Source organism: Monodelphis domestica, chromosome 3 (genome assembly GCF_027887165.1).
Source record: "Monodelphis domestica isolate mMonDom1 chromosome 3, mMonDom1.pri, whole genome shotgun sequence".
NCBI classification, from domain to species: Eukaryota; Metazoa; Chordata; class Mammalia; order Didelphimorphia; family Didelphidae; genus Monodelphis; species Monodelphis domestica.
Genome location: NC_077229.1, coordinates 485007800 through 485031614, shown reverse-complemented (window position 1 = coordinate 485031614; position 23815 = coordinate 485007800). Strand labels below are relative to the sequence as shown.

The window sequence follows — 23815 nt, the reverse complement described above, 5'->3', positions numbered from 1 at the left end:
GTGGCAAAATAATTGGAAAATGAAGGGGTGTCCATCGATTGGGGAATGGCTGAACAAATTGTGCTATCTAATGGTGAAGGAATATCTGAGCAGAACCAGGAGAACATTGTACACTGAGACTGATACATTATGGCACAATCAAACATAATAGGCTTCTTTACTAGCAGCAATCCAATGACCTAGGACAATCCAGAGGAACTTAGAAGAAAGAACACTATCCACATCCAGAGAAAGAAGATCGATCACATAGTTTGACAGGGATATTATTAGTTTTTATGTTAAAAAGATAACTCTATTGCAAATATAAATAACATGGAAATAGGATTTGAACAATGATGCATGTATAACCCAGTGGAATTGCTTGTCAGCTCCAGAAAAGGAGAAGGAAGGGGGAGGGGGGAGATCATATAACCAAGGAAAAATATTCTAAATTTAAAAAAATTTTTAATACTATTATTTCATTTTCTGAGTAACTAACTTGGCATCATTTTATAATAAAACCAACTTCTTTTTCCACGAACATGGTAGTCCACTGCAGGGTATTTAAATTCTCTACTTGCATGTCATACATACACTTGGGGAAACCACTAAAAAGTGAAAAACCATCTCCCTTTCTGAAAATTTACATTTAGAACACAAATTCAAAAACAGAAAAGGCCAAAGGGCCTAAGGTTGAAATGATTCTTACCATCCCAATTGTCAAAGTGTCTCTCCATTACATATCCTCCATTAAAGTTCTCTCAAGCATCACTTTATCTTCTACTTCCTAAATGCCAGAACATTTTCCCTTTCCCATCAAAGACAATAAGTTTCTTGAGGGCAGAAACCATGATTCAACATTCCTTTTCATCCCTACAGCTTGGACCACAGTGATAGTTACTTAATATTTGCCATACTCATTCTTACTCTATACTTCAAATGGAGTTACAGTAAGAAACCAGAAAAGGAAAGAAAAGAAATTCTGCAAACAACAGTGAAAAAAAGATAAGGCTGAACTACCACACATTTTTTGTGCCTTCCACTATATTCAGTAGCTTCTGACCATCTTATGTATTTATTTTTCAATTGCATAAGCTTTTATGAAAGCACTAAAGAAATATTTGTTCATAATGAACACCCCAATATTCAATCATTTTCTTGATAATATCTCCATAAATTCAAATAATTAATTCATTCTACTTCTTCCTATTTCCATGGTGTTTATTTTCACTACAGATTTCCATGCTGGCAAAAGACTGAGAACTCTAAGAAAACTGAAACCATGGGAAAGAAGTAATGCTTTTTTTGTCTTATTCACACTTCAAAAACCATCTATATGATCTCTACTTTCTTCCTTTGCTCCATTGTGAAAAGGTGGCCTTTGTAAACGTGATCATAAAAGATAAAACAGTCTTATTCAAAAATTTTTAAACCTTTGCATAAAGAAAATCAACAGAGAGAATAAGAGAAGATGTCTAGAGGAAACAAGTATCTTCAGCAAATATCTCTGATGAAGGTTCACCACAGGTGAAACACTATACTTAGGGCAACTAGGTGGTTCAGAGGAGACAGGAAGTCTTGGGTTCAAATCTGACCTCAGACACCTCCCAGCTGTGTGAGCCTGAGCAAGTCACTTAACTTCCCAATTGTGCAGCCCTTACCATAGCTTTTCTGCTTTGGAATTGACACTTAGTATTGCTTCTAAGACAAAAAATAAGGGTTTAAATAAAAAAATTTTTAAAGCACCATGTTATGCTCTGGGGGCACAAATAGAAAAACAAAAGCAAAATGGCCCCTCTTCTCAAGAAGCTCACTTTCTACCAGGGAGAGAAAAACATGAAAGGTTTTGGGTGCAGGTCAAATGTAAAGGATCCATGACCCTTAAGAGTGCACTAGCAGATGAAAAGTTAATCTCACTGAGTCGACGTCAAATTCACTGATAAAATCATGTCAGTTTCTGATGTGGAGTCAGACAATGCTAAAGACTTTGGTGGCAAGAATTTTCCTTCATAGGTCTTGTGGGAGCTGCCTCTAGGTAGTGTCTCCACAGAGATGATATATCCTCCCAAGATAGTGGCTGGGGGAGTGTTACTCCTAAGACACTTCTTGGGTCTAGGGTTCTGGCCTGTCCCCCATTCTGAGGTAAAATGGTAGCCAAGTGGGTTGGGGGAACCTGATTGTTCTGGCACATGCTGCCTCCTATCTCTCCAGGTGCTCTATCACTCCAGTTAGGTTGGTTTGAATAACAGGTGATTGGGACAGTGGGGTCCTTCTCCATAGGAGTTTAGTTGTTTTTTTTCCAGAAGATGGCAGGACTGGTCTCAAAGTAGGACTACTGGCTGCTGGGTCCTTCTGTTCCCTGCATTTATCTGACTGTTGGTAGCACTTGACTGGCAGTTGCTGATGGTGATAATAAGGATGGTGCCCTTCTCCACAATGAAGGCTATGGGGGCTGGGCTGGAAGTAGTTCTGATGGTTTAGGGCCACTGCTATTCCCAAGATGCTTCATCTCAGGGTTCTAAGCTTTCTCCATCAGGGTCTGAGAGAGGAATAGTGATGTAGGGGTTGGTGGTGACCTGACTTGCCTTTCCTCCTGTTTCTGTCTTAAAGGACTTTGCTAGTTCAACAAGGCTGATATGCCTAGTGGTACTTGATTGGAATTTGGTAGTGATGGCCCCTTCTCCAAATTGGCCAATTCCCCAGATAATACAAACATTTGAGAACAAGAACCATTTCTAAAGAGTGAATAAATGAATGCAAAGCATTTATTATATGCCAAGGGCACTGTGCTAAGCAGTGACACAACTACAAAAATGATACAGTGCCCACCTTCAAAGAGCTTACATCCTAATAGTAATACAATAAAATACACATAAAAAGTGGTTTCCATGGAGGGGTGAAGTTATAGGAATGGTGAGTGGATTCACAAGGCAATCCTATGACTTGCTCTTTTCAGAATTAAGGGTAATATTGATTTCATTATTATACCCAGCACAAGAGTTGGGGGAGGGAAGATGAATACAATCCACAGCAAGGTAGGAAGCTAATGAGGACAAGTATCTGGGGCTAGATACATGTTGTAAGCACTCACTAATTAGCATGGTCCCTAGAGGTTCAGTTGGAAGGATATAGTGAAATGAGTGATAGGCTTGAGAGTCATGATAGCAAAGAGGTGAGGTGGCAAGATACAACTACATATATTTAACTCTCACCAAGAAGCAGAAAAGTGGATCAAAATATTTGGCAGCCAGTTTTCAAAAGAAGGGATATAAACAACAAATCACCATTAAAAAGAATACTCAAATTCTATTTCACACCAATCAGACTGGCAAAGGTAAACAAAAGAAAAAAGTTGTAGGAGGAAACTAAGTGGCTCAGTTAATAGAGAGCCAGGCCTAGATATGGGAGGTCCTGGGTTCAAATCCGAACCTGTGAGGCTCTGGGCAAGTCACTTCACCCCCCTTTCCTAGTCCTTACCACTCTTCTGCCTTGGAACCAATATACAGTATTGATTCTAAAATGGAAGGTAAGGAAGGAAGGAGCTATAAATGTTGAAGAGGGCTACAGAAAGTAAGATATACCAAGGCATTGTTACTAGAATTGAACTAGTCCAATATCCAACTGAGATAACTACTTGAAGGTGGCAAACTGGCCAGCTTCCATATATTTACTCTAGAAAAAACTTGAAACTCCCACCAGACTAAAGAATAATAATTTTTTTTAATCTACTAAGAAAATACAGTAAATGTTTTTTTTATCCACTTTTACCCAGAATCTGGTAATGAAGACAGGAAAAGGGGCTCCTAGTACACCCAGGACAACTATAGGCAAAAAACTTAACAGTTTCCCAGTGTGAGCAGAGATAGATATGACTTGTGGCTCATGACTGGAGTTAGTAAGAGTGACAGTTCCTCTGAGAAAGTCTCAGTGTGGTCCAAAAAGCAGAGGGTGAAGTCCTTGTAAGCCTACTAAAGACCCAGTGACCAGTCCAGTGTAGTACTGGCCAGATCATGATACCCCAAGGGCAGGGGCTCAAAGGCCTCTCCTTACACACTATTTGGAGATCCAGCACTCTAAACAGCAAAGACTTGAGGAAGCCTGACAGGGGAAGGTAGAAGTCAGTTCAGAAAAAAACAAAAAAGAGATAAAGCAGAGTCAATTACCTTATCCAAAAAGAGAGGAGGGGTGAAGCCTGGGCCTAGCAATAAAGCACCAATTCAGGAGCAAAGTAAAAACACTGACCAGTATAAAAAAGTTACTTTAGATCTTGAAGTCTCCCCAAGAAAAGACTAACAACTACAAGCAGAAATCCAAGAGTAAATGTATTTCCACAAGGAGCACATGACTAGCTAGAACTTTTTTTTTTATTTTAATTCTAGAGGAAAAACTAGAGATTAGTTTAGAACAGAAATTATTAAATCTTACCCAAATAATAGACTGCCTAAAAACTAAACTAGATCAAACATAAATTAATGACTCCCTGAGACAGAATTATTAGAGTAAAAAAATCTTTAGAAAGAAAATGCAAAATACCTGCTATCAGAGCAACTGACCTGACCTAGAAAACAGGTCAAAGAAAGATAACTGAAAAACAATGAGAACTTTTTTTTAAAGCTTAGACACTAAATTTCAAGAAAACACATACACACACAAAATCTCTCTCTGTCTCTCTGTTTGTCTTTGTCTGTCTCTCTCTTTCTCCCTCCCCTTCTTCCCTTCCCCCCAACCCCAGACTATTAGAACAAGATAGTAAGTAAAGATACTAAGAATCCACCAATGGGAAGAAGTCCCAGGAATGTCACAGTAAAATCTAGAATTCTCATGTCAAAGAAAAAAATCATATCAGCATTCAGAAAGAAGCAGTTCAAGTACCAAGGAAGAAGAATAAAGATCATACAAACCTGGCTACTTCTAAGTGGTGGGGTGAATGTGGTAAAAACTCAAAAATGAAATTAAAAAGGCTTACAATCAAGAATAACTTACATGACAAAGCTAAGTGTAGTTCTGCTAAGGAAAAAATGGCTCTTTAATGGAAGAGAGCACTTTTTAGCACTGTTCCTGAAAAGAACTGGTAGGATTGTTTAATCATTTTCAGTCCTGTCCATTTAAGGTTTTCTTAGCAGAAATACTGGAGTGGTTTGCCATTTCCTTCTCCAGCTCATTTTACAGAAGAGGAAACTAAGGCAAACACGGTGAAGTGACTTGCCATGGGTCACACAGGCAAGTACATGTCTGATGCTAATTTTGAACCCAGTAACGTGTCTTCCTGACTCCAGACCTGGCACACTACCTGTACACTGGGCCACCTAGCCATTCCTTCCTAGAAATACTGAAATACAAACAAAGGAGGCAAGAGAAACTTAAAATTATCTCAGTAATTAGAATAAGGTTGTATGATAAAGTAGTGTTAATGTTCTAATAGGAGAGAAGAAACAAATTTAACTTTAACAGTTTTAAAACATATTAAACAAGTTAAAGAAAAGAAAAACAGAGGATGTGGTAGTGGCCTGGTTCTGTTTGAGGGTTGAGAGGTGAAAATGAAAGGAAAAGTGGTATAAGGATTACCCTAGTATAAAAGTTAAATAGGAATACAAAAATGGAATGGTTGAGGGATCCCAGCAACAGACAAACCCTATTCTTTTCTGACCTACATAAAAAGTTTTTTTTAAGTGACTTAAGGAAAACTATTATGCTGAAAGGTGCCACAGACAATGGATTATTATACTTAACCAAAGCCACTGCATCTAAAATGAGTTACAGGAAGAAAAAGACAATAAAAACCATAAAGATAAAGAATTTCAAGGTACCCCTTTTGGAGCTACATAAATCTAACAAACAAAAATTGACAATAAATAAGGATATGAACATAATTTTAGAAAAATTAGATATAAACCTCTAGAGATTATTGAATGGGAATGGAAAGATGTAAAAAGAATTCTCAACTATTTATAAGATCATTACAAAAACTACCTAGTACAATATAAAAATTTTGCAAATATAGAAAAGCAGAAATAAACACATTTTTACTGACTAGAATGCAATAAAAATTATATTGAATAAGTTGTCATTGAAAAATCTTAAATCAGCTGAATAACTTAATCCTAAAGAATAATAAGTCAAAGAACACATTGTAGAAATAACAGATAATTTCATTAAAGATGACAACTATGAGACAGCAGAGTACAATTTTGAGATGAAGTCACAGCAGTCCAAAAGTCGCAAGATATAAACTCTTACAAATTGTCAGCATTTCTGTACATTACCAACAAAACCCAGTAGGAAGAAATAGAAACAGAAATTTCATTTTATATGACTATAGTCAGTGTAAAATGCCTACGAATCTACCTGCCAAGACACACACAAAAATTATACAAACACAATTACAAATACTGACTTAAAATAACTAGAAAAATAATAATTGTATATGAATAGATAACACCAATATAATAAAAATTACAATATACCTAATTTATTTATTTAGTACTAATGGATTACTTTATATAATGAGAAAAGGCAATATAGAGGAACAAACTGAAGAATTTCATCAGACATAATATGTGTAAAGGGGATATAGCAGTACCAGGTATCAATTCTGAAACATAAAGCAGTAATCATCAAAATTATTTAATGATGGTTAGGAAAAAGAATAACAATCAATGGAACAGATTGAATATATAATATGAAGAAGAAAACAAACACAATAATTAGGTGTTCAGTAAAATCAAAGATCCCAGCTATCAAGGTAATAACTCACTATTCAACAAAAATTGGTAGGAAAACAAGAAAACAGTCTGGAAGAAATGAGATATTGACTAATAACGTCTATTACATACCAAAATAAACTTCAAATGGGTACATAAGTTTACATATGTAGGGAAACAGTATAAACAAATTGGAGAAGAAAAAAATAAATTACTTTTCAGAAGACTAACTAGGGGAAGAGTTTATGACCAAACAAGGAGTAGAGAGAGTCATGAAGATAAAAATGGACAGTTTTGAGTACATAAAAATTTAAAATTTCTGCATGGAGAAACAGAATACAGTCAAAATTAGAAGGAAAACAGTTTAATTGGGGAAAAAATATTTGCAGTAATTTTCTCTAACAAAGGTCTCATTTCTAAGATATGTAGAAAAATAATTTAAAGTTATAAAAATAAGCACCATTCACGAATTGGTAAATGATCAAGGGATATGAATAAGGGAAGGCATCTAAACTCTCAAAAACCATAAGAAAAAAATTATTCAAATTATTAATAATTATAGAAATCCAAGTCAAGGAAACTCTAAAGTTCCATATCTCAAAGTCAATAGATTGGCAAAGTTAGAAGAAAAGGAAAATAACAAATGTTGGAGAAGCTGCAGGAAAACAGGGACAAAAATGCAGCTATGAATTCATCAAGCCACTTTGGAAAACAATCTGGACCTCTGCTCTCCAAATTACTAAAATGGGCAAACCTTCTGACATACAGATATCATTTCTAGGCTTATTTCAAAGAAAAAGGAAAGGTTTTATATGTGGTTAGTCAATCAATTATAATTTTTAAGTGCCTCTTACGTGTCAGGAATTATGCTAAGTGTTGAGGATACAAAAGGAGGCAATAGACAGTCCCTGCCCTCAAGATATTTACAATCTAATGTTCCATCAATGCAAAAATATTTATAAGAGCATTTTTTATGATGGTAAAGAACTAGAAACTAAGCAACTGCCCATCAAATGAGGAATAGCTGAACACATGAATATAATGGAATACTACTGTGCTGTAAGAAATTATGAAATGGATGAGTTTAGAGAAACATGGGACGATATATGAAATGATGCAAAGTGAGCAGAACTAAGAAAACAAAAAATGTGCATAATAAAAACATTGTAAAGCCAAATAACTTTGAAAGACTTTTTTTTTGCTTGATTTTTTTTATTGATTGTATCTATCTACCATAAGGGTAGCATTTAATTTTCTTTCAGGATTGGGGATTCCCTTGGATAGAAGTGGTAGGGAGAAAAAAATACACTGATTTTCTAAAAGCAGAATTTGATTTTTTAAAATTCAGTTGGCACTCTAAACCAGTGTTACCATTGGCTGCCATGTCTCTTGGCTTGGCAAGGAGAACCATGTTTGCTGGTTAAGGTGGTTCCTGACCCCCTTGGCCTCCTCATTATAGCAACTGCTTTCTATCACTTCAATGTCTATAGGAAGAAATTGTAAAAATCAAAGTATATTTCTTTACCTATTTTCAGTACTCCTTTTTTTGGACCAAATAGCTTGTTTGCCATAGCTCAGACCAATATTATTCTAATTGTATGTACAATGTTTATCCTTTCTTCTAATTTGTTGAATACATAGAATCACAGATTTAACCATTAGCAAATCTTCATTTTACAGAAAAGAAAACAGAGGTCTAAAACAAGTTAAATGGCTTACCCAAGTTTACAAAAGCATTAAGTTGCAGTCAGGCTTGAAGCCCAGGTTCTCTGACTCCCAAACCAGTGCTCTTGATTTTGACAGACATCTTCCCTAGTAACCTGATTTTTCCTGTCTCTTGCCTTCCAACTCAATCCTTACGAAAAGTATCTGTTAACTATAATTTAAGAAGGAATCAATAAGACTTATTTAAATAGATCAATAAATAAAAAGTTAAATAAATTTAAAAGGTGACCTCTTCTCCAAAAATAAGTTATTCAGTCTATATGCAATGCTTCTGAATAGTATACTAAAGCTTTGGCCTCTTACATTTCTTAATACAGAACTAAATTTTCTAATAGAAATGTATATCATCTAATCTCTCTAGCTTTACAGTAAAGTCACTAAATATACAAGTTGAAGACATATACATGTTGATAGTCCCTGAGTATATTGTTTAGGAAGATCATGTCAAAATCTTCATAGAATATCTCTACTACTATTTTGTCTTCTGTAAGAGATGCTAGTAGTTAACCTGCAATCTTCATAGGAGCCTTTTTCTTTATACTTATCATCACCAATTGCCTCAACTGATTTTTCTTAATGCCTTTGGACACATGATGAGACCAAATCTACTCCTTCCTTTATTTGTTCCATAGTGGACCTATTAACCATCTTTCCTTCTAGTTCCAATGTCCTTATGCTCTTCTGGTTTTAGTTATAGCAAGAAAGGATTCTATTCTTCTAAGTTCTCACAAACTGTAGTTATACTACAGTTCATTAGAACAAACATATTAATGTTTTTTGGATTGATTTATTTCAGACTGAGTTCTACTGACTTGGCCAGTTCACCCCTTGGTGGGCAGCTTGGTGGCTCTCTGCTGAGGGAAGTAGTTCACCACACTGGTGATGGACACAACACAGACCTGATTGGCTGTGATTCAGAATGCCCAAGCTCAAACAATCCAATACCTTCAGTCTCTATCCCTGAAAACTTCTTCATGGTGGTACAGATTACAGATAAGTGTCATTACAGATGGTCTAAAAACTATGATTAACAATTCTTTCCCCTCACCACTGTCATTGTGAAAGCAGAAAGAGTGTTCACATGGGATTTAGGGCCATGAAGGAAGAGTCACTCTATACTTAGACTGGTCTTCAGAGAGCAAATTCAGTCTCTCTTGAGTACAGCTTGTTAGAACCTGCCAGACACTAGCAAAAACTTTAATAACTGTAAAAGAGAGAATATACATGCATGCAAAGGACACCACTCTGTATATTCTCTCTTTTACATAACCCAGGATCATCTCCATATAAAAAAAAACTTTTATAGCAGTTAAGTCAATTCTCTCCATTCATAAAAAAGACCTTCTTTGTATTCTTAATCTGAATAAGGGCTTCTTAGCTAAATTTAAGAATTAATATTATTATTAAATACTGATTTATACATTTTAAATAAAATCTTGTCAAAAAGATTACAATTCATCCAAGAAATCACTCATTACTTCCCAAGTTGAATTTATATTAGGATATAAGGATGATTTAACATTAGGAAAATAAACATAATCCTACTTAAAACATCGGAACCCAACTTCTTATCTCGATGGATGTAGAAAAAGGTCTTTACAAAGTACAACACTTACATATGTTAAAAACTGGTAAAGAGGGACATTTATAATATCATAAAAAGTATCTAAAGCCAAAAGAAAACATCATATTTAAAGGGATATTCTAGAACCTTCTCCAATAAATACAGGGATGTCTATTCTCTATACTGTTTTTTTTTACATAGTTCTAGAAATGCCACTGATAACAGGACAAAAGAAAGAAATTGAAGGAATAAATATGGGTAAAAATGAGATAAAACTATCCCTTATAGGTTCTAAAGAGTCTCAATGGCCTACTTAGAAAATCCTATAGAATCAGCAAAGATACTGAGAATAATACATTAAGCAAAGCTGCAAGCAACAAATAAGCCCTAAAAAAAAAACAACCAAGAGGCAATAATAGGAAAATTCCTTCCTAATAACCATAAAATGAATAAAATATCTGGGAATCCATTCACCAAAACACAAAATACTTTTATAGAGAGATTTAATTACAAAGTGTTCCCTAATATAGAGTCACTAAATATTCATTGATCATCAATGAGCCATGCCAATATTTAAAAAAAATAGTAGCAATGCTAATTCACAGTTTTGATACTAAACCAATTAAATTATCAAAGGAATACTTTACAGGACTAGATTATTATAATAAGTAAAATAATTCATTTGGAAAAAAAAATAAGAGCCAGATGATCCTAAGGAAAAGAGGTAGTGATGAAGGAGGAATAGCACTATTAGACCATAAAATTATATTATATAGGGAACAGGTAGGTGGCTCAGTAGATTGAGAGCCAGGCCTAAATACAGGAAGGTCCTGGGTTCAAATTTAACCACAGACATTTCCTAGCTATGTGATCATGGACAAGTCACTTAACTCCCATTGCCTAGCCCCTACTGCTCTTAGACAAATAAAGATAGATGGTAAGGGTTAAAAAAACAAATAAACAACCATATTATATAGCAGTAGTAACCAATAATATCTGGTATTGGTTTTAAAAATAGAATATGGGAGCAGTTGGGTGGCTCAGTGGATTGAGAGCCAGGTATAAACACAGGAGGGTCCTAGAGTCAAATCTGGCCTCAGACACTTCCTAGCTGTGTGACCCTGAGTAAGTCACTTAACCCCCACTGCCTACCCTTTGCCACTCTTCTGCATTGGAACCAATGTTTAGTATTGATTCTAAGATGGAAAATACAGGTTAAAAAATTTTTTAATTGAATATATCAATGGAATAGACTAAACAATGAAGAATCATAAACAAAAGAACTCAATGACCTAGTGTTCAATAAAATGGAAAATATAAATTACTTAGGAAAGAACTCTCTATTTGATAAAAATTACTAAGCAGAGTGGGGAAAACTGGGCTTAAATCAATATCTTCCCCAAAGTGCACAATACGTTTTATACAGATTATTATTGTTGTTGTTCAGTAGTTTTCAGTCAGATCTGACCCTTTGGGATCCCTTTGGGGTTTTCTTGACAAAGATACTGGATGATTTGCCATTTCCTTCTCCGGCTCACTGAGGTCAGATTTGAACTCAGAAATATGAGTCTTCTTGACTCCAAATCTGGCACTCTTGCCCCATCTAACTGGCCTTCTATATAGACACATGAGATTAATATTAAAGATCAAAATATAAATTAAAAGTTAATCAAGGGGGCAGCTGGGTAGCTCAGTGGATTGAGAGCTAGCCCTAGAGACGGGAGGTCCTAGGTTCAAATCTGGACTCAGACACTTCCCAGCTGTGTGACCCTGGGCAAGTCACTTGACCCCCATTGCCTAGCCCTTACCACTCTTCTGCCTTGGAGCCAATACACAGTATTGACTCCAAGACGGAAGGTAAGGGTTTAAAAAAAAAAAAAGTTAATCATATACCTTTCAAAGCTATGGATAGGATAGATGTACTCTTAACCAAACAAGGAAGAGTGACAATTACAAAAGATAAAATAGATAACATTGATTACATGAAACTGAAAAGCTTCTGCACAAAAGATATTAATGTACCTAGGATAAGAAGAGAAATGGTCAAATGGGGAAAAAATTTTGAAGAGAATTTCTCTGATAAAGCTTTGGTATCTAAATTACATACAGAAGTAGGCAATGCAAATAACAAATGTTATGGTTACATGTCACCCTCAGAAAATTAGTAAAAATAAGCAAAAGAACAAAGCAAATCAAACAATGTAGGCATAGTTGTGGAAGACAGGCACACTGGTACAATGTTAGTGGAACTATAAATCAGGACAATCAATATGGAAAGTAAAAATAAAAGGATTAAAATGGCCACACTCTCTCACTTAAGAGATTCCATTACTGGGTATATATGCCAAGAAGGCTATTGATAAGAAAGTCCCCATAAATACAAAAATATTTATAGCAGCACTTTTTATAATACTAAAAAATTGAAAACAAAGTAGATATCCATTGATCAGGCATGGCTAAACAAAATGTTATGTAATGAAATATCACTGTACTATAAAAAAATGATTTATGTGGTGAATACAGAGAATTATGGAGAGACCTACATGACTTGGCAGAGAGAAGAAAGTAAAGTCAAGAAAATAATATACTGTACCCAATGACTAAAACAATGTAAATGGAAAGAACAAAATTCAAAAGTGAATTTTACAAAATTTACAAAGAACAATCATAGCTTTATAGATGAAATGAGAAGACTCACATTCTACTACCCTGCAGAGATATACAAGTATTACACTGAATATATTTTCAGATCTTTTTTGATGTCTGTATCAGATATAGTGAATGTTTCTTCTACTTTTTTCCTTTTAAAAAATACTATGATACATCAAATAACTATCTGGGAGAGGAAGGGACATTTGGGAAAACTAATATGTTATAAAAAAAGGCATCCATAAAAATATGACTTAATGAAAACACTTACAAAATATAAATAATGACTATAACAATTTAAAAAGAAAGAATCACATACATATCAAAATTGAATGCTGCAAAATTACAAAAAACAAACAGGGTTAGAGAAAAGAGATAAAATATGACACTCCCATCTCACTCCTTTACAGAAGTGGAAGACTAAGTACTATACACTTTTAGATATTTTTCATATACTAATTAATTATGCTGGGTAATATAAAAAATTCAATAAAAACAGTTTTAAAAAACAAATATTGATTATCCATACAGAACAAGATTAGAATACATCAACTGAGCAACTTTAAGAAAATCCCTACTTTACATTAAAAACATGACACTGATATTTCTGAAAAACATATTAGTTTCGTTAAATTTAAATTCTAATCAGTAACCAATGATTAATCTAGCATCCATATTCATGGAACAGTATAGGTCTATAAAGAAGAAAAGATAAAAACAAACCAACAGCTTCCTTTGATTAAAAGAAAGTGATTCAGTTAGTACAGATGGTCTACGGAAACCAAGTATTTGCATAAGTGATTCGGAAACCTGCACTTAGTTGCTTACTGAATTGTGGTTACAGTTCCTATTAATAGTGCTATGTGGCTTACTTTCTAAATGAAGTGTACAACATCAAATAAGTGAATGGTTGGGTAAATCTTTCTTTAAAAATCTCTTTCCAGTTGAAATTTGGGGGAGTTTGTGGTTTACCACAAAACCATAGTGCATAAATAGCAAATAAAAGCACTATTCAACCAATCATCAGTGCTTATTTTCAAATATATGCACTTTCAAATACACCACAGCTTTGTTTTAGTAGAAAACAAAAACAGCTCATTACTACACCTTGAACCAAACAGAACCTAGTCAAATGTTTTATTACAGAAACCGCAATAAACATTTTTGATTAGTAAAATTATTTTAAATAAGGTTTGAATATTATGTTCAAAATGGCCACAACAATCAATATAAATGTAGTAAACAACAATAACTAACACTAAGAAACTGAACACTGTATAATTAAAAGAACCAAGCTTTACCACAAAGAGACATAAAAATGCACCTCTTCCCTCTACAGAGCTAAGAAAATACACATTTGGAATACTAAGCATGTTATACTTCGTTGGTGTGTTAACTAGTTTTAATGACCTTTTCCCTCTTTCTTTTTTATTCTCTGTTATAAGGGATGAGGAAATAAAGATGATGTAAAAACAAAAACTATCAGTCTTTTAAAAAGAAAACCATAAATTAACATACAGATTAAATTCTATCTAAAACTAGGTTTATACACAAAAAGCACTGTAAAAGGCATCAAGATTGACTGATAAAGAGGTGGATTGGCACCCATAAAAATATTACAAACGGCAGAGAAAGATCTCTAAACATTGAGTAGATTCCCTATGGAGAAATAATATAAAAAAGATATGGACAAAGACTAATGCCTCCTGATTCTTGGCAGAAAAGTGATGGACTTGAAACACAGAATGAGACATTTTTTCAGTCTCAGCCAACCTGTTGATTAAATTTGTTTGCTTATATTTATTTCTTACAAGGGAAGGCTTCCATTTAGAAAAAAAAGGAATTGGTGGGTAGAAATACTGATGCAAAAAGGGTAAGAGCATTAATGATACATTTTTTAAAAATACACTGAGCTCAAAAGCACGATGATAAAAAGGACAGTTTAAGGATAATTTTACTATCATTTTAAATTAAATGGAAATCTCTAGAAGACATAGGAGGTTAGGGTTATTTGCTATTCTCCTACCCCATTTGCCAGAGAAACAAGATCTAATATTCCCCCTCTTCTTTTTCAACATTTCCCCCTTCCCCAACCCAGAAAAAGTTTACTAAAACCCAACACCCTGGCCCTTAATATGTGAAAACTGCTTTGTGGAGTAGAGATAAGAATTGATGCTTCACTTCTTATTGACATCAACATGGGCAGATACAGAGTTCATGTCACATCTCAGCAAAAATTTGAAAGAGATCACAGAAAAAATAACTAAAAATAGTACCCTACCAGCACCCCTCAAAAAACAACAACAAACAAAAAAGCTTCCATTCAATCCAGAGGGAAAAAAAGCAGCAAAAGCTTCCCCAGTGCCTGGGGAAAAGGTTGCACCAGGAAACCAGCCCAAATCCTATTAAAGCCTGCAAAGTTTGGGGCTGCATTGGGCAAAAAATGGGCAAACATTTTTAAAATGGAACACAATGAAGAAATATCATAGATATAGGGAAGCTCAATAAGTAAATTCAAACAAAAAGTAAATCCTCAACAAATAGTAGTGGAGCCAAAAAAACAAAAAACAACCAAAAAAACTTGGCCCAAGGACAATAAGAATGACTCAAAGAAATGAAGCAAGATGCCAAAAAAATAAAATAAAATAAAATAAAATAAAAATAAAAACTGAAGAAAAAAGATTGGGGTATAAATTTATTTGGAGCAGAAGATAAAAATTGTTTACTCAAGTAATGAAGACCTAGAAAAACAAAATGGAACAATCAGATCTCAATAACTCCATGAGATAACAAAAAATATTCAAAGTCAAATGAATTGGAGGAAAAAAAGAGGAAAAGTAAGACATTTATTATGAAAAACTGGCTAAGAAAACTCATAATTTTAGTCATTAGCTACCCTGAGAACTATGACTAAATTAGGAGGAAAAAAGGAATAAGCATTTATTTAGCACCTCCTATGTACCAGGTACTAAGGGAAAATATCTTAATCTTAACAACTACCTATTTAGGTTAAATGCTTTTATTATTGTGTTTCACAATTCAGGAAACTGAGGCAGAAAGGTTAAGTGACTTGCCCAAGATCACACAGCTAGAAAATGTCTTAGGTAGTAGCATTTAAACTTAGACTTTCCTAATTCCAGACCCAGCTCTCTATCTACTTTTCCACTTGGCTGCCTCATAAACACATTACAGGATCAGGGAAGGAGATACTATTCACACTTATGGAAAGAGAAGTTCCTGACCAAAGGTAAGAGAGAATCACAAGAGAGCATCACAATGGGTAATTTTAATTATATGAAACCTAAAAAAAATTTACACAACAAAATACAGTTAGAATTAGAAGAAAGCCATTACCTGAGGGGGGAAATCTTTGCAGTAAATTTCTCTGATAAACAGTGGATATCTACAATATATAAGGAATTGATCCAACTATAAAATGACAAAAGCCATTTCCCAACAAATATCTTGTCGAAGGATATAAACAGGCAATTTTCACAAGATAAAATGCTAGTGATCAGCAACCAGGCAAAAAAATGTCCAAATCACATAAGAGGAAGGCAAATTAAAACGACTCTGGAACTCAATCATCTCCCAACCAATTGGCAAAGGCACCCCAAAAAAGAAAACAAACATTTGCTGGAGGGGCTATGTGGGATAGCCAGCACATTAATATATTGCTGACAAAGTTGCGAATTGATCCAGCCTCCCTGGAAAACAATTTGGAACTATATCCAAAATGTCACTAACCTTGGCATATCTTTGACCCAGTAATAACTCTACTGGACTTAAAACTTAAAAAATATAAAAAAGAGAAAAGACCCATACACACAAAAAAATATTTAAATCAGCACTTTGAAGAGGCAAAGTAGTAGTAATTATATTGAGCTACCCACAACTACTCCTCAAAACAAACAAAATCCTAGACCTAATCCTAATTGGGAAATCAAAGGGGGAAAAAATTACAATGAAATATCTTTCCAGGGGCCAGCTCCGTGGTTCAGTGGATTGAGTTAGGCCCAGAGAAAGGAGGTCTTAGGTTCAAATCTGGCCTCAGACACTTCTTCCCAGGTGTGTGACCTCGGGCAAGTCACTTGACCCCCATTGCCTAGCCCTAACCACTCTTCTGCCTTGGAACCAACACATAGCATTGATTCTAAGACAAAAGGTAAGGGTTTAAAAATAAAACCTTTCCAGCACAGATTGGCACAGGAGGCAAAAAGAAGTCTGTGGACACTAGGGACCAGTTCTAGACAAGAGTACCTTGATACAGAGAATTCCAGTGAAGGTAGAGGCTATGCATCAAAGCAAAAAGGGCCCAAATCCAGCAGAGAGGGGCCTGGTTTTGTGCAGGATACAGAGACTAGTACCAACTGGGCATCATTTACTACTTCAATCCTAGGTCACAGCTCCAGAGCAGAATGAAGAGGGGATATATATCTTGAGGGACAGTACAGGTGAGGAGTGGTCATGGGTTCTGGATTATATACTGAGCAAGGAACAATTTCAGAAGTAGTTATGGATATCAAATTTGCTAAAATGATAAAAGGGGGAAATGGCAAATGCTGGAGGAGATGTAGAAAAATTGGGACACTAATACATCCAATCATTCTGAACAACAATCTGGAACAATGCCCAAAGAGTTATAAAGCTGTATCCTTTACCTAAGCAATACCACTATTGGGTCTGTTTCTCAATGTTATCAGGGAAAAAGAAAAAGAACCCATATGTTCTAAAAAAATTTATGGCAGTTTTCTTTATGGTAAAAAGAAATGGGAATTGAAGAGATATTCCTCAATTGGGAAATGGCTGAATAATTTGTAGTATATGATTATGATGGAATACTACTGTGCTTTAAGAAATGATGAGCAAGTTGATTTTAAGAAAAACATGGAAAGACCTATATGAAATTATGAAGAATGAAAAGAGCAGAAATAACAAACTACTAGATACAGTAACAGTAATATTATTAACAGTTACATGAATGATTAAAATGTTCTAAAAATTTATATAAATATTCAAATAAACTACAAAGACCTATGAAGGAAGATGCTATCTACCTCCAGAGAAAGAACTAATATCCAGAACTATGTATTGATGGTTTCACAGATATATCTGTCAAATGTTGGGCTTCTCTAGTACAGGTTTGGGAAGGAGGAAGAAGGGGAAAAAAAAGAAGTAGCTGTGTAGCCACAGCTCAGATCCCAGAGGCAGAGCAAGACTCTAAGGCAATCTGAAGCATAAATAAGCATTTCTAGGGCTGGAATCCCAGACCAAAAGCAATTCTATAATTCTATCCCTCTGAACTAACAGAGCTTTCCAGTTGAGAGTGTTTGAGCTGATATTCAAACCAAAGTCAGAAATTTGCAGAGCTTCAACCAGGGTGTGGTATTGATCAGACTCTACCCCGTATCAGAAAACTATGAATAACGTAACATTCAGTACCCCAAGAAAATAACAAAAGGACATGTCCACATATTTCCTCTAGAACTGAGAAAAAAAATTACACAAAATCTGAAGTCAGGAAGCAAGCTGGAAGAATGAGCAAACAAAAAAGAACCCTATCGTAAAGTTATTATGGTGACAGGGAAACTCAAAACACAAACCTGGATATAAACAGACAGTTTTCGGAAAAGAAACAAAACTATCAATATTCACATGAAAAAAATGCTCTAAATCACTATTAATGAGAGAAATGCAAATTAAAACAACTCTGAGATACCACCTACAACAGAATCCAGAATGTGACATATATACATGTTTGTATGTATGCATGCTTCTATTCTACATGTGTTTGGTCATAGCCAATGTGGACATTTGGTTTGCTTGAGTATTTTTTCCTTTTCTCTCAAATTCACTCCTGACTTTGGACTTCTCCAATTGACCTCCCTTATCTGTCATTTCCCTGGAGATGCTTCCAACCCAATAGCCCCATATTTCAAATGGCAAGTTCCAACCTACAATCATTTCCATTTTGGCACTGCTGTCCCCTTCTGAACTTGCATTTTGGTCTTCCTGTTGCTGAAATAATTTTCCAGGGTCAAGCCTTTTCTTTGTCTTTTGTTCATTTAGGAAGGTTTTTTTAATCACTTTTACTATATAGCTCAACTCCACTTCTGGGGTGGAGGGAGTACTGTCCCTAGGTTTCCCCACATGCCACGTGCAATGGATTCCACTTGTCAGCTGCTAGAGCACTGGGATTGTTCCTTCAGCAGGGAGTTCCCCAGGGTGTGCTTGTTCCAAGCCACTCATGCTGCCAGTTTCACTGCTCTCCCCTCTTATGCCAGTGATACCAGTATTTCCTGCTATAGCTCTAAATTTCCTTTGAATGAAACCCCACTTCACACTGTCTTATGTTGGTTCTGTTGCTCCAAAATTTGCATTGATACATTTTTCCCATTTGTGGATATCTTGAAGTGGGTTTAGACGAGTTAAGAACATTCCTTACTCCGAAATCTTGGCTGCTATTTTCCAATCCCAATCCATAATCTACACGTGTCCAAGTATTCATGCTCATTTCTCTCCCAACTATGCTCTTGTCTTTTCAGACTTTCACATGTTTAAGAGAAGGATTCTGTTTTCCTTTCATTGGGGGTGAGAATTGAAAGAGAAATGGTAGTTTTTGCTGATTGAAAAAATAAAAAAAAAAATTTTTTTTAAATAAGCAGGACTTTTTTTTATTGTGGCAAAGAGCCAGAAACAAAGAGTCTAACAATTGGGGTATGACTGAATAAGTGGTATTATGTGAAAATGTGCTGTAATATTATACTGTACATCAAAAGAAACAGGAACATATATTCAAAGAAATTTGGGAAGAATTGTATGAATTAATAAAGAATAAAGTTATCAAAAGCAAGAGAACAATTTATATTATAAAAGTGCCATAAATGAAAAAACCTATACGTGAACTGAGAACTCTAATAGATGAAAATTACCAAAAACAACTACAAGAGTTGATGAATCATGCTTCCAAACACTTACAAAAGAAGGGAAGAAAGTCTATATTTTCAGATATGGCTGATGCTCAACTATTCTAATTTATGAGAGGGTTTGGGGGGGAAGAGAAGGGACATGCAGGAAGATGTGGGGTGCTTATGAAAGATGTCAACACTGAAATAAACAATAGTGACCTTCCCCCCCAAAAAATACATAGAAGAGAGGTAAAAAGGGATAGGCAGACAGACAGACAGATACAGATAGATAGATGATAGATAGACAGATAGATAGATAGATAGATAGATAGATAGATAGATAGATAGATAGATAGATAGATAGATGGAGCAGAGCTAGAACTACCATTGTATAACATATGCTTTTTTTAAAGTTTTGCATAATGGATTCAGTGTCAATTAAAATCCTCTATTCTTAATTACACAACTAAATATTTGTGAATGTTGATCAGGTTCATATTTTTTAACATATATTTGACATATGTTTCTAAAATGATACATAATAGAAGTTCATAGTTTCAGATACAATCTTCTTCCCTATGTTGCTTATTGAAATGTTGACTTTGGTTAAGTTCATAATAAAAATATAAAAAGAAAAGAAAAGATATGTATAAGAATCACATAGGATAGAAAATGGAGGAGTTGTGATCCTTTGAAGTATCAAAGAAACAACAAAATTTTAAACCCACTTATTTTAACTACCTTTTCTATTTCTCTCTGTGTAGCTCCTTCTTTTTTCAAACGTTCTTGTTCTAGGCACTTGGCATTGTAATTTTCCTTGGATTTTTGGAGGGCCTGAGTTATACTCTGAATATTTTGTACAGCTTCTAGAGTTCCTGCAACTTCTTCCTTAGTCTGTTAAACAACAAGCAATTCATCAAAATAACATAATAACAGGAAAACAATATTTAACAATATATCTTTTGGTAAGAGAAAAGGGATACCTTTTTGTGAGATTTTACTTGCTCTTCTCCATACTTCTGTACTTCCTTTATTAGTTCTTGTAATTTTCTAACAAGCTCCAAGTGACAGCTCGCTAATTTTTCTGTTGATGACTTAAAAACATCCCACACAGGTGCAAATGTTCTGTGAGGGGAGGGGGGAAATCACAGTTAATCACTGATGTGTTGCTGTTGAGTTGTTTTCAGTCATGTCTAACTCTTCATGACCCCATTTGGAATTTACCTGGCAAAGTTAATGGTGTGGTTTACCATTTCTTTCTGCACTTTATCTTACAGATAAGGGAACTAAAGCAAACAAGATTAAATGACTTACCCAGAGTCACACAACTAATAAGCATCTGGGGCTAAATGTGAACTCTTCTTAACTGCAGGTCTGGCACCCTATGAACTGCACCACCTACCTGCTGATCATTGATAGTTAAGTCCAAACTTGTATCTTAATTCTAAATAGCTATTTTTTCCTCAATTTTAACAAATATTAATACAAAATAAGCATGAAAACATTCTAAAGACGAATTCAAGTTACTTGATTAACTATTTTCTTGTCTCCTAGATCCACTCCTGACTGTGGTTTTCTCTACCTCTACCCCATATGTCTTCTCACCCTGGAGATACTATAATCCCATCCACCAAATGGTGAGTTCCAACCCACAATTTACATGTGAGCAAACGTTTATGCTCCTTTCTCTCCCAGCTCAGCTCCTGCCTCTCCAGACTTTTATATTCTCTCCTCTACCATCCCTCTTCACCCCTGAAATGGGACAGAAATGATCCTCATGGTCTCGGGTATTTACACAATTCCCAAAATCCAAGTCTTAAAAAAAAAACGACAACAAGCTAGAGATCTCCAAAAAAGAAGGTAATTGTGGCCTTATAAATACCATTGAGATTTGCTAGTGAAAAAAGCAGGGATCTGGAGTCAGTTGCTTCTTAGTAGTTCTGTAAATACCGACAAGTCCCTTAACCTCCCTAAACCTGTTTCCTCATCTGTAAAGGAAGGGGCTGTTAAAGGATCTCTAAGACCCCTTCCAACCCTAAAGCTATGATCCTATGACTCATAACAGTCCACAGCAATGGAAAGGATAAAAACTGATTTAAAAAAAGGAAAGGAAGAGATTAATAGGAAAAATGGAACAGCAATATAAAGATTCACCTATGTAGAAAACTTGAAAGAGATGCATTGAAGAAAACATCTTCAGGGCCAAAAGGAGAAGAGAAAAGGTTATTTTGTAATGAGAATGTCAAATTGTAGAAACAGGCTTAAAAAATAATATAAATATAATATGGGGCAAGATGACCAAAATACAGTTAATGGGAAAAAGAAGTAGAAATTCTATGGAATAAAAATGCAAATGTCAGTTAAGCTAATGCCCTCTTAAGACAACATTAAGAAAAACAGAATTGGTTCAAGTGGGCTGAGAGCCAGGTCTAGAAACAGGAGGTCCTAGGTTCAAATCTGGCCTCAGAAAGTTCCTAGCTGTAAGACCCTGGGCAAGTCATTTAACTCCCATACAGAAAGGGGAGGGGGGGGAGGAGAGACAAAGGGAGAGACAGACAGACAAACAGAGAAAGAGACAGAGAGAGACAGAAAAGTTGACCAGAGGAAAAAAAAGATATATGTACTCTCCCCAAGTAAATGGCATCTCTAGTAATTTGTTCCTAGAAACCCTATTTTTGAAGTGCTGTCCTATGATACTACTTCTGTTAAATGATACTGTATTTCTTAGTTTCTCAGTGGGGATTGGGGGGAAAAAAAGAACTTAGAAATGAAAATAAAAATAAAAATTTTTGAAAAGAATTGCCTTTTGGTCAAATTAAGTTTTATTTTAATTGATTTTTTAAATTATGACAGAATAATTTATATCTAATATTTAAGGAAGTTTAGAGATCATTCTCCATATTTTTGCATATGCCTATAATAATGATATGTGGACAAATTAGTTAACAGAAATAGGAAATATTAAGTGTCTGGTTAATTTCAAATCTATTGATTAAATTTTTAAAATTCATTAAAATTTTTTACTTAACACAGCACAATGTGCAAAAATAAAAACCTTAAGGGGAAGCTGAGTAGCTCAGTGGATTGAGAACTAAGCCTAGAGACAGGAAGTCCTATGTTCAAATCTGGTCTTAGACACTTCCCAGCTGTGTGACCCCTAGGCAAGTCACTTAACCCCCATTGCCCAGCCCTTACCACTCTTCCGCCTTGGAACCAATACACATAATTGATTCCAAGACAAAAGGCAAGGGTTTAAAAAAAATAAAATAAAAAAATAAAAACCTTAAGAGGGCATATATAGTTATCCTATTGTCCCATTTATCTTCTGCTGCCTTGGCTTTTGCGGCCCCAGGCTATCCCAGTGGCTCCTAAAGATCTTTTTCTGAATCTCCCTTCCCCTGACCTGAATCTTTCCCTTCAATCTGGTTTGTATAAAAACTGTGGGCAGCCTATAATTATACATTTAGGGTAATAAACACTGAAAGTCTCCCCAGCAGCAGCAGACACATCAGCAACAGCTTGCCATAACATGCTGAAGGACCCTAAGCCAGGCACCCTGCTACTGGTGCTATAAGGTAAAAGCAGTAGATGCTCCCAATGACAGCCTTCATCCTTCCTCCTAGCCCCCTAAAATTGGGTTCTTTACCCTTTGAGACTGCCAGATATATCTGTGTAATGGACATTTCTGGCAGTCTGCTAAATTGGACTATTCTCAGAATAATGCTTTTAAATTAATAAAATAAAATATAGATGGCAAAGAAACTCATTACAATTAATGTTATAAAAGTATTTTTAAAAACAAAGTCATGGACCCCAAGTTAAGAACCTATGACTCACAGATAAAAATCTCACAGAAATATCCATCAACTCACCTGTCTCCTATCTGTCCTAAGTGAGAAAGAAAGTGTGAGTATCCCTAAAAGGCATACTTTGTCCCACAGCTTGCTCTCTGCTTGCAGAGGAGACTAAAGAACTCAATATCACTAATAAAGGAAGAAGGAGGGAGAGATAAAAGATCTCCTGGATTATTAGGGTTTCTAATCCTTATAAATGATTTCAGGTACTGTCCTGGGTATAGAATGAGAAGTTGTTGAATGATTCATTTGTGTTAACCTTCTCGTTTACCAGGAAAAATCAATTTCTCAAGTTTATTTTTCATTCAAAATCATCCAACTTTTCTAGATTCTTTTTAACTTGCTATAATGCAAAAATTTTTGTGGGATAGAAACTTATTTGCCTTTAGAGGAAAAAATACCTTTCTCCTAAGTAGATTATGTGTTAATATAATA

General features: G+C 35.0%; 1 protein-coding gene across 7 annotated transcripts in view; it reads right to left on the bottom strand.

Annotated features, from left to right (window-relative positions):
* FCHO2 (FCH and mu domain containing endocytic adaptor 2) overlaps nt 1–23815 on the bottom strand; it is a 145332-nt gene that overhangs the window by 87108 nt on the left and 34409 nt on the right. For all 7 annotated transcript variants that reach the window (XM_056824738.1, XM_056824741.1, XM_056824740.1 and 4 more), the window contains exons 4-5: nt 20510–20651; nt 20268–20420 (exon numbers count right to left, since the gene is read on the bottom strand). In XM_056824738.1, the coding sequence (XP_056680716.1) occupies nt 20268–20420; nt 20510–20651 (295 nt within the window). The remainder of the gene's footprint in view (nt 1–20267; nt 20421–20509; nt 20652–23815) is intronic.